Raw genomic sequence first — 14,532 nt, forward strand, 5'->3', positions numbered from 1 at the left:
ACAATATACACAGTTTGATTTAGGATTTAGTTCCTCTCTAAGGTGTAAACATAAGTAAAATGCATGAAACGAAAGTTAAAAAAGAAAAAAAACAAATGAGTTGACAACTAAAATTCAAACATCACACAGTATATTTGTGACTGGGCCCTGTGAGGATCAGTCTGTCAGTGCTGCTCTGCTCTCACACTGGAGTACACACACTCCTGCTCTCCTCTTGTGTTACTGCTCTGTTTCACTTTTGTAGAGAAGTTCAGTGCTGTGTAATTGGCTTCTGCACTTGGGCCCTGCAAATATGTGTTGGAAATTAAGATGTTGTGACCAAAACCAAAAATACACAACTGAACAATTGTTGTTTTTAATTTCCTCTTAAATTCATTAAAATAACCGTCATCAACACGTACCATATTTTCTGTCATCTCACAGTGTGGACTATTGACAGTATCAGAAGAATCTGTAAAATAGAATATGCCACACTATTACAGGTATATATACTAGACTATATCAGGAAATAGTCCACATTTAGTGTATGGTGCCTCTGCAGTGTGCACAGAGCCTCCCTCTCTTCACACAGAGGACGATGATCACGAGCACACAGACACACAACAGGACTGACTGAGATCTGTGGCTCTTTAGACAGGGTTTCAGATGAACATACAACGAGAAGAGATTACATTGTTTATATTTCTAAAAACTAATGTGTTAGAGGTAAAGTCAGTAAATCCAATTATATTTATTTCGGTTGATTTGAAAGAGACAAATATGATGATTTTGTTTCATGATGCCACAGTAAAAATTTACAGGCAACAGAAGTATTTATGCAGTAGTAGTTGTATTGCCAGACAGGAAGTGCTGCTTAACAACATGTCCTGTTCACACACATAGGCACATAACTGCAACATTGTGAACATACCCAGGACCATTACATGAGTATTTATAATGATTAAAGCTCAAGTAATAAAACAAGTGCCAAAAACACTAAAGAGATCTGCTGTCAAACAGTAGAGTGTCCCACCATGTCCCTGTCCCTCCCCAGGCACAAACATGGGCTCCCCCAACACTGTGATGCTCCAGCCATTTGTGTCAGTGTCACTGGATAAAAGCTACATGTCATTTATGAGAATGTTATATGTATTTTCTGGACTATAAGTCGCTCCGGAGTATAAGTTGCACCAGACAAAAAAAATGCATAATAATGAAGAAAAGAACATTTATAAGTCTATACTCTCAGTTGTATTTTGGGGGGAAATTTATTTTACAAAATACGAGAACAACAACAGACATTTAATCTTTAAAGGCAAGTTATAATAATAACAATAAAATAGAGAACAACAGTCTGAACATATAACGTAATACATTTATATTTATTCAGCTACATGAAGCAGAGGCAGAAAACTGATGACGTGTCTGGTTTGTTAACGTAACATATTAACAGTTAATCAGATAAATAAAGCATAAACAACAAGTTCACTGTTCAAATCACTGAATCCATATATTTCTTTATCCTCAGTGTCGCTTCTGAATAATTCCACCTCTTTCTGCTTCTCTTCTGTGTGGCTATTATCAGATTCAGCAGAATACGACTTTCTTTTAGGGGGCATATTTGTCCAGTCTTTCTCAGACATCTTTTTAATTATCATAATGTTGAAATTTAAAATATTCAATGGTACAGTAATACCAGATACTGGTACACAAGCCTTGAGTGCCAATATATGTGTACATTTACTTTTACTGTCCTTCTTGAGTAAAACGAAAGTCGTCTGCTGTTTACAGTGTCTTTTGGAGACGTTATTTCCACTGTGGTCACATAAAGCTAAATACAGACCAATCAGAGAAAGCTCCTCCCTTTTCATATCAATATAATAAGACAAAGATGCCTGTTTATATTACACTTCACACAACGTACTCATCGACATACTATAAGATCCAGAAAATGTGCTTTTTACTATACGCAGCACTTGTCTTCCAAGTGGCCCGTAAGTATTGACACTTTAATAAGATGTTGTGTCTGCTCATTGTTTGTTTAACTACATTTATGCTGCAGGATGTACGGACATGTCTCTATTTGAGACAAGAGCTCATGACCCTGGAGAAACACTTACTCTCACCTGTCCACGTTCTGTCAAAACTATAGAGTTACAAACATTTCATTGGATCAGAGTTCTTTCTGGAAGTTACCCAGAATTTTTAGGAGGAACTTACTCATTTAAATATGAACCTGTTAACAAGACTCCTCACACCACAACAAAACAAGGAGATGGAACGTTTGATCTGATCATACATCAGTTGTCTCTCACTGATACTGGATTTTACTACTGTGTGAAAGTAGAAGATCTTGAGATGGAATTAGTATTTGGAACATTTTTAATAATAAAGGGTACAATACAATGAATAACCGAATATTGTTTAGTACGATATGATTCTAGTTGTTGCTTTGCTCCTCAGACCCAGCCTCAGCCGTGAGAGTGGAGAGTCCAGATCTGTCTGGGCCAGTGGACTCAGGACACTCTGTGGATCTTCAGTGTTGGGTCCAGATGGAGAATGCTCAGTGTTTTGAGGAGCACATGGTTTGGTGGTTCAGGTCTGGACTGGACCAGTCTGGTCCTGGTTTAGTCTACACTCAGAGGAACAGCTCTGCTCAGTGTGACAGGAGCACAGAAGATCCTGGTCCTCACAAATGTCTCTACACTTTCTCCAAAACCATGAGCCCCTCTGATGCAGGGACGTACCGCTGTGCTGTGGCAGCCTGTGGACACATTCTCTTTGGGAATGGAACAGTCAAAGGTATTATAGTTAATTATTTATATATTTATTTATCTATTGCATAAAAATATATTGTTTATTACAGAAGAGGAAACATCGTCTTTATGGAATCTTATTCTTATCTTGCTGAGTGTTGCTCTTACCATAAGTATCATGGTTATACTAGTTCTCATTTATTTCATCAAGAAGAGGACTGGACACTGTTTCCATGGTAATTCAACTTCCCAAATTCTGCCAAAAGGCATGTCTCAAGCTAAAACTTTAATATCTTATTCATTTAGTTGGACAAAATCACATTGATGAAAGAGCCAGGGATGAACATATAAGACAGTTGGTAAGATGTTCTAAATGACAAAATAAATACATAAAAATTATAATAATACATTTTAAATGGAGTCTCTTTCACAGGGAGATGCTGAGGTGATGTACTCTGCCCCCAAGTACAAGAGCAAAGCTGACAGGTCCCAGCGCAGAGCAGTGAAGACAGAGGAACAAGTGCTCTATTCTGATGTGAGAGTTAAACATTAAAATCAAGTCATTAAGACTTTACCAATGTCCTTCAGGATATTGAGCCATTCTGTATTATTCCAGTAGTATGTAGTATGTAGTAGTGTGTAGCAACTTAAGATTTGTCACACAATGGACAAATTCAAGATTTGTGTATGTTGTGTATGTGTGTGTATATTACAGTACATTAAAATACTTATCTTTCGTTTGTTTGTTTCTTAATACCATGGAGCAGTGGGTCAGCTTCAAGCTCCTTCTGAGAAAGCTATAAAAATAAACACTTCCGTTTCTGTCCATGAGATAAGGAAGTCAGTTCTCATTCACTGATTGTATCTTTCAACCACAGCTTCAGAGCATCAATAGAAAGACTGAGTGCGCCAAGGTCCACAGTTCAGATCAAATCCCCCACAATATCAAACACAGCTCCACACGTTAACTTTCAACGGCTCCAACATTGTCACTCACTGCGTTTACATGCACAGAAAACTCCCAGTTTGTTAAACAATATTCAAATCATCTTTGCCTCCAAACCTGACAGATCACTTTTGTCCCAGTATATGTGCAGGTTAAATAGCCAAATATGTGCAAACAGGGGGCTAAGGTACTTTCAGGTCCTGGTAAGAATCATTTAGCATTAGCACTAAGACTTGGCAGCAATAATTGCGACTAAAAACGGCTCATACATAACCACACTTTTAACAGGCAATGATAAGTCTGGGAGTCCCTGCTTAGACTGCTGCCCCCGCGACCCAGCCTCGGATAAGTGGAAGAAAATGGATGGATAGATGGATGGACAGATAAGCAACATCTCTTTTATGTTTGCATTTGATTTTCAGACATGCTACAAACTGCTCACACTGTGTTGTATCTTCTTTTAATCAGACTGTAAACACCAGGGTCACTTCTGGCACACATCTCATGCACTTAAATGCCATAAATGTTAGACTATTCGTGATGGGCACCGCTGCATCACTAAACATGCATGTGAGGTGTTAGTACAAAGTTTTCCACCAGTCAACCTCAGACTGTGCAGACAAACCAAGCAGCAGTTTCACAAACAGGAGACTAACTGACCCACCCCCAAAGCTGAAAGAGAAACAAAGAAAGAAAACCACATTCTTTTAAAAGTGCCAGTGCAATGGACGATATAACGCATGTGCTACAGTTTTCATTTGATATGTGCAGTGTTGGTATGTTGTTTTCAGGTCCTCCAAATGTATAAAAAATCGAGTTGACTTTTTAAAAACTGTTTGCTTAATGACACAAGACAGTAACATTCAAAACTCATTTTGAGACACAAACCACAACTTTCAATCCATCATGTGCAGAGCTGTCATGGTGTTTTGTGTTACAGAGTCATTTTTACTATTTCTCAATCTGTTCAAACACTATTCAAGGGATTCATTTTTGAGTAGTTTCATCAAAAATAGCCTTTTTGTTGGTGTTGGTTGATCTGTCATAAAAATGGTGCATAAGAAACTATGTGACAATTGTGGTCTAGTTTGACAGTTTTAAATAGTTTCAGTGGGAAAATTAGGTTAAATTATGTCAACTGGTCAATGTTTTTTGGTATGAGTACACTTCAGCACTCATCCAAGGAGCTGCTTCAATTCTGACCAAGCTCTGGTAAAAGATCACTCTGAACGGAGGAACTAGCTAAACTAAAATGTTGTTTATTTCAAGAAAGGATCTGTCTGTCCTCACTTTACAAAAATGTCAACCATGAAAAGTTGTCAGCTTCGTTCTTTCTCAGCTCCAAAAAAGGGAGAGGTAGTGAGAGATATTTACTATTATATCCTAGTTTACAATATAATTTCATTGTAAGACAATGGGGTTGCTGGGGTATCTCATTTTCAAACCATGAAAGGAGGAATGTAATGGTCATCTGTGACAAAATGTCCCTGAAAGCGTCTCACAAACCTATTGGCACATCCATAGCAAACAACGAAGTTTAAATCTGTCAACTGAACAAATCGTTGACAGATTTAACCTTTGTCATTTGCTATGAATCAGACCTGGACGACTGAGGGTCCACACAGACATCTATTGGCACATCACTAGTATTCACATGCATGATTTTTTCAAACATGTGCACTGCTATTTCAGACTGCAAAATAGAACATTGTAGACGACCCTCACATGACCCATCTGCTTCAAATGTGAAAATAACATAAACTTATCTGGTCCTTTCTTCTGGGTTTGCATAGACCAGTAGTACGTGAGTAAAAAGTTTGGGAACCACTGGAGTACGGTGGCTAGATATTCACTTTTTCCCAGATGTGTTCTCCATTTGGGACCAAAAAAGATAGGAAATTAAGATTTGATTTGAATTAGGATTCTCTATCAATTGGTATCATTGTGTGGGCCGCTTTACTAAGTTTTACAGTCGTAGCTCAACTGATCAGATAAAACAAGTTCTCTTCAGGGTGTCTAAACGCCGCCTGCTCCTTTGATCAGAAAATGCATCTCAATGAATTAAGAAAGCATATAAGTCACTGTGTTACTGAAATATGAGGCACAGAATCACAGACCAATCAGATTGTTTTGAAGTGCTCCTCCCACTGATATCATTAGAACAAGACAACATTTTATAATGCGCTTGCAGAGGACTATTCTATCCACTGGGTCAAAATGATATTGTTCTATCTTTTATGTGCACTGGTCTTCCTCACACTGGCACGTAAGTATTTAAGATATGTTTATGTAGCATATAACATAATGATATAATGTTTTAGAGTAAATTAATTATAATTTGTATTGTTTACTTTATAGATTGTGCCAGTGGTCCTGTGTTTGAGACACAGACCTCTGATGTGGGACAAACAGTGACTCTACGATGTCCCCGTGATCCCTCTAAGAGCAACACAGATTTGTACTGGATCAGACTTCTCTCTGGAAATGTGCCTGAGTCTTTAGGAGGAACAATATCATTTGATGATAAAAATCCTATGTACCTTTGCACTCTTCCATTAAAACAAAGCAAGAACCTGGATCATTTGTACTGAGCATTGAGAGACCACAGCTGAGTGACACTGGACTTTACTACTGTGTGAGAGTACAACATATTGAGAAAACCATGGTCTTTACCAATGTCATATTTTTAAATATTAAAGGTAAACTACTTTGATATTTTTTAATAGACTTTCTGTTCATAGTTGACTATAAGTATTTGACATACTCCTGCATTCTTCAGACCCAGCCTCAGCCGTGAGAGTGGAGAGTCCAGATCTGTCTGGTCCAGTGGACTCAAATAAATAAAAGATTCTCCTATAGAAGGAAATACATTGAAGAAATTTGCATCTGGTATAAAATAAAAAACATGTATCCAAATTCAGCTTTTCCTTTTCAATGCAAAACAATTACTACAAACTGCTTGATTATAAGACTTTGAGATGTACGAACACTGCACTATTATATGAGACTGTAACTACCTCAAAACTGTTATTACGACATTGTTTTTTTTATGTATTGACATATAAAACTTACTTTACCTCCACATACATTTAATTACATATTAATTCTGTGTGTATATTTGCTCTTTCTGTCCTCACGCAGTAAAACAAAAGTCATCTGCTGTTTACAGTGTCTTTTGGAGACGTTATTTCCACTGTGGTCACATAAAGCTAAGTACAGACCAATCAGAGAAAGCTCCTCCCTTTTGATATCAATATAATAAGACAAAGATGCCTGTTTATATTACACATCACACAACGTACTCAACGACGTAATACTACAAGATCTAGAAAATGTGCTCTTTATTATACGCAGCACTTGTCTTCCAAGTGGCCCGTAAGTATTGACACTTTAATAAGATGTTGTGTCTGCTCATTGTTTGTTTAACTACATTTGTGCTGCAGGATGTACGGACATGTCTCTATTTGAGACAAGAGCTCATGAATCTGGAGAAACACTTACTCTCACCTGTCCACGTTCTGTCAAAACTACAGACATATCAACATTTCACTGGATCAGAGTTCTTTCTGGAAGTTACCCAGAATTTTTAGGAGCAACTTTCTCATTTGAATATGAAGGTGTTAACAAGACTCCTCACACCACGACAAAACAAGGAGTTGGAACGTTCGATCTGATCATACATCAGTTGTCTCTCACTGATACTGGATTTTACTACTGTGTGAAAGTAGAAGATCTTCAGATGGAATTAGTATTTGGAATATTTCTAATAATTAAGGGTAACAACAATGCATAATTCATTGTATTGTATAGTACGATATGATTCAAGTTGTTGCTTTGCTCCTCAGACCCAGCCTCAGCCGTGAGAGTGGAGAGTCCAGATCTGTCTGGTCCAGTGGACTCAGGAGACTCTGTGGATCTTCAGTGTTGGGTCCAGATGGAGAATGCTCAGTGTTTTGAGGAGCACATGGTTTGGTGGTTCAGGTCTGGACTGGACCAGTCTGGTCCTGGTTTAGTCTACACTCAGAGGAACAGCTCTGCTCAGTGTGACAGGAGCACAGAAGATCCTGGTCCTCACAAATGTCTCTACACTTTCTCCAAAACCATGAGCCCCTCTGACGCAGGGACGTACCGCTGTGCTGTGGCAGCCTGTGGACACATTATCTTTGGAAATGGAACTAAAGTCTGTTTTTCTCAAACAGAGAACAGTAATTCACGCACAGCTAATATCGCTCTTATCCTGCTGAGTACTGTCTTGGGTCTCATTGTCATTATTACTCCCATTTGTCTGACCATGAAGAAGCTCAACAAACCAAACCAAGGCCACGATCAACAAAAACTACAGGTACCAAAATATATTTAAACAGATTATTCATGTAAAAATGTTCATGTTGATGTTGATTTTATGATATTTTTAAAAATATTATTTCCTCCAACAAAGGTGGAGGTAAAAAAGTCAGACTGTGAAGCTGCACTGCATCGGGCGATTGAAGCGTCTGAAACAGAATGGGTCTACACCTACGTCACTTTTGTTCATGTCAAGTAGAATCATCTCTCATTCTGGTGCAGTAAACTTAAAGAAATCTTTTTGGAAACATTTTGATGATAAAATAATAAAATGTGTAAATATGGAGCTGTGTTGACTAGTTTTAAAAGTGGATCTGTCTCTCCAGGACTAGGAGTAGTGAACAAATAATGTAATTAGCAACAATTGGACAGTGAAATGAGGCTAAAGAACTTTTTTTTTTCTTGAACAACTGATTTTTTGCAGCTGACGTCATCAACATTCCTTGGGGGTATGATGCTAACTGAAGGCACTACTCTGTCTGAAGTTGTGTTAGACTTAATCTTAGTTTTGGTTTAACACAATCTGACCAGAAAGAGCTTTAGTTGGAACTACAACAGGTGAGAAGTTTATGCTGTTATTCAAATCAAACACACAATTTTACAATTAGTCACTCTCACCTTTTTGATTAAAAAACACCTAAACAGGACTGTGAACGCTCGTATTCATCACAGATACCTGAAAATATGTTTAAATCCATTTTGTATTCTTTTTTGTCCTTTTCCGTGAGTCTGTATTGTCCCTACTTTGTAACTGCTGAACATTCCACCATAGAGATACATGTATAACATCCCCATCGTGATCTCACTGCAAAGTATAAATATAAGCTGAATGTTACTGAAATGTATGAATGTAATTATAAATGCTAACACTGCTGGTGCATATGAATGTGTATTTTGAATTTCTAACAGCAAATAAAATCAAAGAAATCACTGAAAACGGCATGAAGCCAATGTATGTGCTTTCTATTTGACATTTTATTATATATATATATTCAATTCATATTTATTTCGGACTCATGGTCCATTTTTAAAAACAGACAGGGACATAGACAATACACACAATAAACATCTGCATTTTAAAAAGACAGCCATACCAGTGTCTCCACATCCTGGACTGGTAACGAACTGCAATTTGTTAGAGACATTATTATTTCATTTTCTGACCCATTCAGTCTGCAGATAAAACTGTACATTAAAGTTCTCAGTACAGCTTACAAAGTGTTCACTCGTGCAGCGACAAATATCGTACTAGTCCATCGTGGCCTCCTCAGTCGCACCAATAGAGCGTCATTATAATCCACCTGCAGCCTCTGGAGACTGGCTTTTTTGTAATAAGTCCAGATTTGTGCAGTGTATAATGAAATAATAATAATAATACAATTTAAATAATAATACATTTTATTTGTTAGGCGCCTTTCAAGGCTCTCAAGGTCGCCGTACATCAAGACACCAAAATAGTACAATACAAAATGAAACAGTGTAAAATGATTAAAAATACATTCAAAAAACAAATATAGATTAAAGCAAATATAGATTAAAAGACAGTGCAGTTTTGGTCAGAGAGGTCAGGGTGAGAAGGCCTTTCTAAACAGATGAGTTTTGAGTTTAGATTTGAAGTGTGAGAGTGAGTGTGTGTTGTGGAGGTCATGGGGGAGGGAGTTCCAGAGCTGCGGAGCAGAGCAGCTGAAGGCTCTGCTCCCCATAGAGACCACAAAGTCCATTAACAAAGTAGTTATCAGAAAATCATAATGGTGTACAATATGATTTAAATAACATCAACTTTACATCAGAACATGACCCAAACTTGAACAACAGAGTATTAGCTTGAGCATACAACATCCTGCATTGTCTATAAATATCATCATCCTCTGTCATGTCTGCAGTGATGATACGCCCAAGATATTTAATTTTATCTGTAACCTTCAACACATTAGACAGGCAAAAATCAGGATATCTCATGTGTTTATCCTCTTTGGTCCTACAGATCATGATCATATTTTTATTTGCGTTATGCTTAATATCAAGCTCCACACCATAAAATGAAAAACCAGCGGTGCTTGGACTAAACACAACCAAGTCGTCTGCATACATTAAATGATTCAGGGCGAGATTCCCAGCCACACAGCCAGTTTGAGATGTTTTAAGCTTTGTTGACAGTTCATCTAGAAACAAACTGAACAGAACTGGGGACAAGATTCCTCCTTGTCTGACCCCATTGGTGACTCTAAATGGGGCAACACCATTTCCCCATTTAATCTGCATTGCACCAATAGAATAAAATACGCACAATACATTTGGGTACACTTTTCTGAATCAGCTTCATAAATCATTTTCGGTGATTAACCCTGTTGAATGCCTTGGACGCGTCTAAAAACACATAAAAACAGATTAATTCTGCCTCCTGTATTTGTCAATAATCCCTTTTAGAGCATATACACACATATCTGTGCCCAGCAGAGCCTTAAACCCAAACTGATTGTCTGTGAATTTAATACACTGTGAGATCCAGGAGAATTAATTCAATAATTTTTGACACTATGCTGGCCAGAGCTATAGGTCTATAGTTGTCAGAGCTGATATATATATATATATATATATATATATATATATATATATATATATATATATATATATATATATATATATATATATATATATATATATATATATATATATATATATATATATATATATATATAATTTACATTTCAGACAGCATTTGATCCCTAGTTGATCACCCTAGAGACATTCAAATTAGTCAAAAAGGACATAAAAGTGCTCTAAAGAAGGGGTATTATCTAAAATAGATTATTTGCACATTGCTTCCTCATCAAAAACATGCCTGAAGAGGATTTAGATTTCACTCATGCATGTTTGAGTATTGTAGCCATCTCTCCTGGGCCTTATTCAAATCCTTCTTATGTTTAGCTGTAAGATTCTGTGCAATGCTCAGCCCACAAACCTACGTCACCCATGTTCCATACATGACAATTCTTCATAAATACACAAAAACATGATACAAAACTGCACATAACTTCACAAGCCAGATGTGATGTGCAGTAGTTTCATTAGTTGGATTCACATGGACTGTGTTATGAAATTGCTCTGAAAGGGAGTGACTTAACACGGAGAGGAAAAGGAGAGGAGACTAAGAGAACAAAAATGAAACTATCTTTATTTGCTAATGTTATTTTCAGCAACTATAGCATTTTGAAAAGAGTAAAAACTAACACTGTGATCTAAATATATTATGTAAAAGTAATAATACCCCATAGAAGTAAAATAACTCCCTCTTTTTAAAAATATTGTTTTTCTTGAACAGGATGTTACACAGAAAATTGCATTATGACCAAAACTTGCACAAAAGCTGAATACATAAACATACATATAAAAACAACACAAATCATGTTGTCTGTATATTTGTGACTGGGCCCTGTGAGGATCAGTCTGTCAGTGCTGCTCTGCTCTCACACTGGAGTACACACACTCCTGCTCTCCTCTTGTGTTACTGCTCCGTTTCACTTTTCTAGAGGAGAAGTTCAGTGCTGCGTAGTTGACATCTGCACGTGTGCCCTGTAAATGTGTGTTGGAAATGAAATAAAGATTCTATTTCCAAAATCCAGAATGAAAAGTTTTTTGACTTGTCATTTGATCATAAACAAATGCATTAATAATATGTAAGAGAAACATAGTAGCCTACCATATTTTCTGACATCTCACACTGTGTACTATTAATATTATCTGGAGAATCTGTAAAAGAGCATTATGTTAAACAGATTTATTAAGCTGTTAGCCATGTAAACCCTCTCACCTCTGCAGTGTGCACAGAGCCTCCCTCTCTTCACACAGAGGACGATGATCACGAGCACACAGACACACAACAGGACTGACAGAGCCACAGTCACTGGCTCCAACTGCAGCTCTGGAAGCTCATCTGAAAATATATAGAATACATTTATGTCTCATTTTACACCTTGTGGAAGCCACATTCAGTCACACTTAATGGAACGAACAAAGTATATTTGATTAACACACAACTGCAGTCTCTCCACCACCTCCACCAGAGTTCTGACAGGGAGACAGAGCTGGCCTGAAGGACCCTTTGCCCACATCAACATCCAACAACAAGGAGCTCTAACTGACCAATCATAACAGATTATCACATTTGGTGAAATTAACAAACTTTTGAACTCTTGCACTGGAGTGTGACAATATATATTCTATTGAGTTTGTGAATTCACAAATTTCTTCTTTATTTGTTTTGTTTTTCGATCCATTTTTTACTATCTGTATAGTAAGAAAATCAAGACAACAAAATAAGAAACCCCAAACCCAAGCTCATATAGATATATATATATATATATATATATATATATATATATATATATATATATATATATATATATATATATATATATATATATATATATATATATATATATATATATATATATATATATATATTTATACACACATACATACATACATACATACATATATATACATATACCTTTCATTTTTATTTATATATACCTATATATACCTTTAATTTTTATTTATTTATTGTTTAATTTTAACCCTCTTGCAGCTTCTCATATCTTTTTTTAAAGAAAATTCACATACACTGCGTCAGTATTACAGTAAATCAAATATTCTCTTCAGAGTCTACAATTATCTGCAGACTTAAACGTGACTTTTAGAACAGATATGACGTACCTATGTCCAGTGTGGTTCCTGTCCCAAACAGGATATGTCCACATGTGTGCACAGCGCAGTAGTATGTCCCAGCCTCAGAGGAGTGTCCTATAGTTTTAGACAGACTGTAGACACAGCTGTAGTTTGTAAAGTGGGACATGAGTCCAGTGTGAGGCTCCACAGATCCAGCTCTGAACCAGTGCACCTGCTGCTGTTGTGGACACTGGATTTGGTTCTTGTTGTTTTTGGGCTGAAGTGAGCACTGAAGAGACACTGAGCCTCCTGGGACCACTGAAGCTGAGGATGGACTCTGTGTCACATGAACACAGCTCTGTGAGTCTGCTCCATCTGTGCCAAAGACAAGAGCACCCAGTGTCAGCAGGTACTCTTTACAATTCACTCAGTATTCTAATACTTTACCATTAACAACCAAGAAGGTGCTGTTCACAAAGTTCTGTCCATAATCCTCAGCCGGTATGTAATGGTAGATTGCTTCGTCCTCTTTTGTGACATTTCGTATTGTAAAAACATGTTTTTTATCCGCTATGGTGAAGTTAAAACGCTGATTCTTGAATGATTTATTATCTGTAAAAGTATTATGATATACATGCGCAATAAGCTGCATCATATGTCCCAGAGTTTGTTTGTACCAGTAAACACGTCTGTATTCAGAATAACTAAATGTGACAGTGTCTCCAGGTTGGACGACTGTCACAGGCATTTGGTCCTCTGCACTTTGACCTGTAAAAATCAAACAAAAACAACAACCCATGTCCTAAAATATATCACCATTATATTTCATAGTTTCTGTAGTGTTACTTACACAAGGTGCTCAGGAAGACAAAGGCAGTGAGTGGATCAATCATGGTTTCTTCTGATGTTCCAGACAGACTTACACGTTTGTTTTATAGAGCTTAAGAAAGGCGGAAATAGTAGTGATTGGCTGAAGCACAAATATAACTCCCCCTACTTAATGAACAGTATCTTAGACCTGAACTCATCTCTATATTGGATGTAAGACTAAGAAATATGAATAAAAACATTAAGTGAACAAATAGAGACTGTAATTCATCCATCCATCCATCCATTTTCTTCCGCTTATCCGGGGCCGGGTCGCGGGGGCAGCAGTCTAAGCAGGGACTCCCAGACTTCCCTCACCCCGGACACGTCCTCCAGCTCCTCCGGTGGGACCCCAAGGCGTTCCCAGGCCAGCCGAGAGACATAGTCCCTCCAGCGTGTCCTGGGTCTTCCCCGGGGCCTCCTCCCGGTGGGACATGCCCAGAACACCTCCCTAGGGAGGCGTCCAGGAGGCATCCTGAGCAGATGCCCGAGCCACCTCAGCTGGTTCCTCTCAACGTGTAGGAGCAGCGGCTCTACTCCGAGCTCCTCCCGTGTGACCGAGCTCCTCACCCTATCCCTAAGGGTGCGCCCGGCCACTCTGCGGAGGAAGCCCATTTCAGCCGCTTGTATCTGCGATCTTGTCCTTTCGGTCATTACCCAAAGCTCATGACCATAGGTGAGGGTAGGAACGTAGATTGACCGGTAAATCGAGAGCTTCGCCTTCCGGCTCAGCTCCTTCTTTACCACAACGGACCGATACAGCGACCGCATCACTGCAGACGCTGCACCGATCCGCCTGTCAATCTCACGCTCCATCCTTCCCTCACTCGTGAACAAGACCCCGAGATACTTGAACTCCTCCACTTGGGGCAGAGACTCACCACCCACCCGGAGAGAGCAAACCACCTTTTTCCGGTCGAGAACCATGGCCTCGGATTTGGAGGAGCTGATTCTCATCCCAGCCGCTTCACA

At 38.1% G+C, this 14,532-nt stretch overlaps 2 protein-coding genes across 2 annotated transcripts; one reads left to right on the plus strand and one right to left on the minus strand.

Moving 5' to 3' along the window:
* Positions 1 to 6,994: 6,994 nt before the first annotated feature.
* Positions 6,995 to 7,855, plus strand: LOC129456571 (uncharacterized; the record flags this gene model as incomplete). The annotated part of the gene is made up of 3 exons (XM_055224690.1): positions 6,995 to 7,056; positions 7,125 to 7,457; positions 7,527 to 7,855. Coding segments are annotated over exons 1-3 (705 nt in total), but the record flags the coding sequence as incomplete, so codon positions are not given.
* Positions 7,856 to 11,457: 3,602 nt separating this feature from the next.
* LOC117377346 (uncharacterized) lies at positions 11,458 to 13,586 on the minus strand. The gene is made up of 6 exons (XM_033973725.2): positions 13,544 to 13,586; positions 13,141 to 13,305; positions 12,742 to 13,068; positions 11,837 to 11,959; positions 11,726 to 11,775; positions 11,458 to 11,598 (listed from the first exon to the last, which is right to left on the minus strand). Exons 1-6 carry the CDS (start codon positions 13,584 to 13,586, stop codon positions 11,476 to 11,478), a joined length of 831 nt encoding a protein of 276 aa, XP_033829616.1. The 3' UTR covers positions 11,458 to 11,475.
* Between the last annotated feature and the right edge of the window lie 946 nt (positions 13,587 to 14,532).

This window comes from Periophthalmus magnuspinnatus, chromosome 10, assembly GCF_009829125.3.
Source record: "Periophthalmus magnuspinnatus isolate fPerMag1 chromosome 10, fPerMag1.2.pri, whole genome shotgun sequence".
Lineage (NCBI taxonomy): Eukaryota > Metazoa > Chordata > Actinopteri > Gobiiformes > Gobiidae > Periophthalmus > Periophthalmus magnuspinnatus.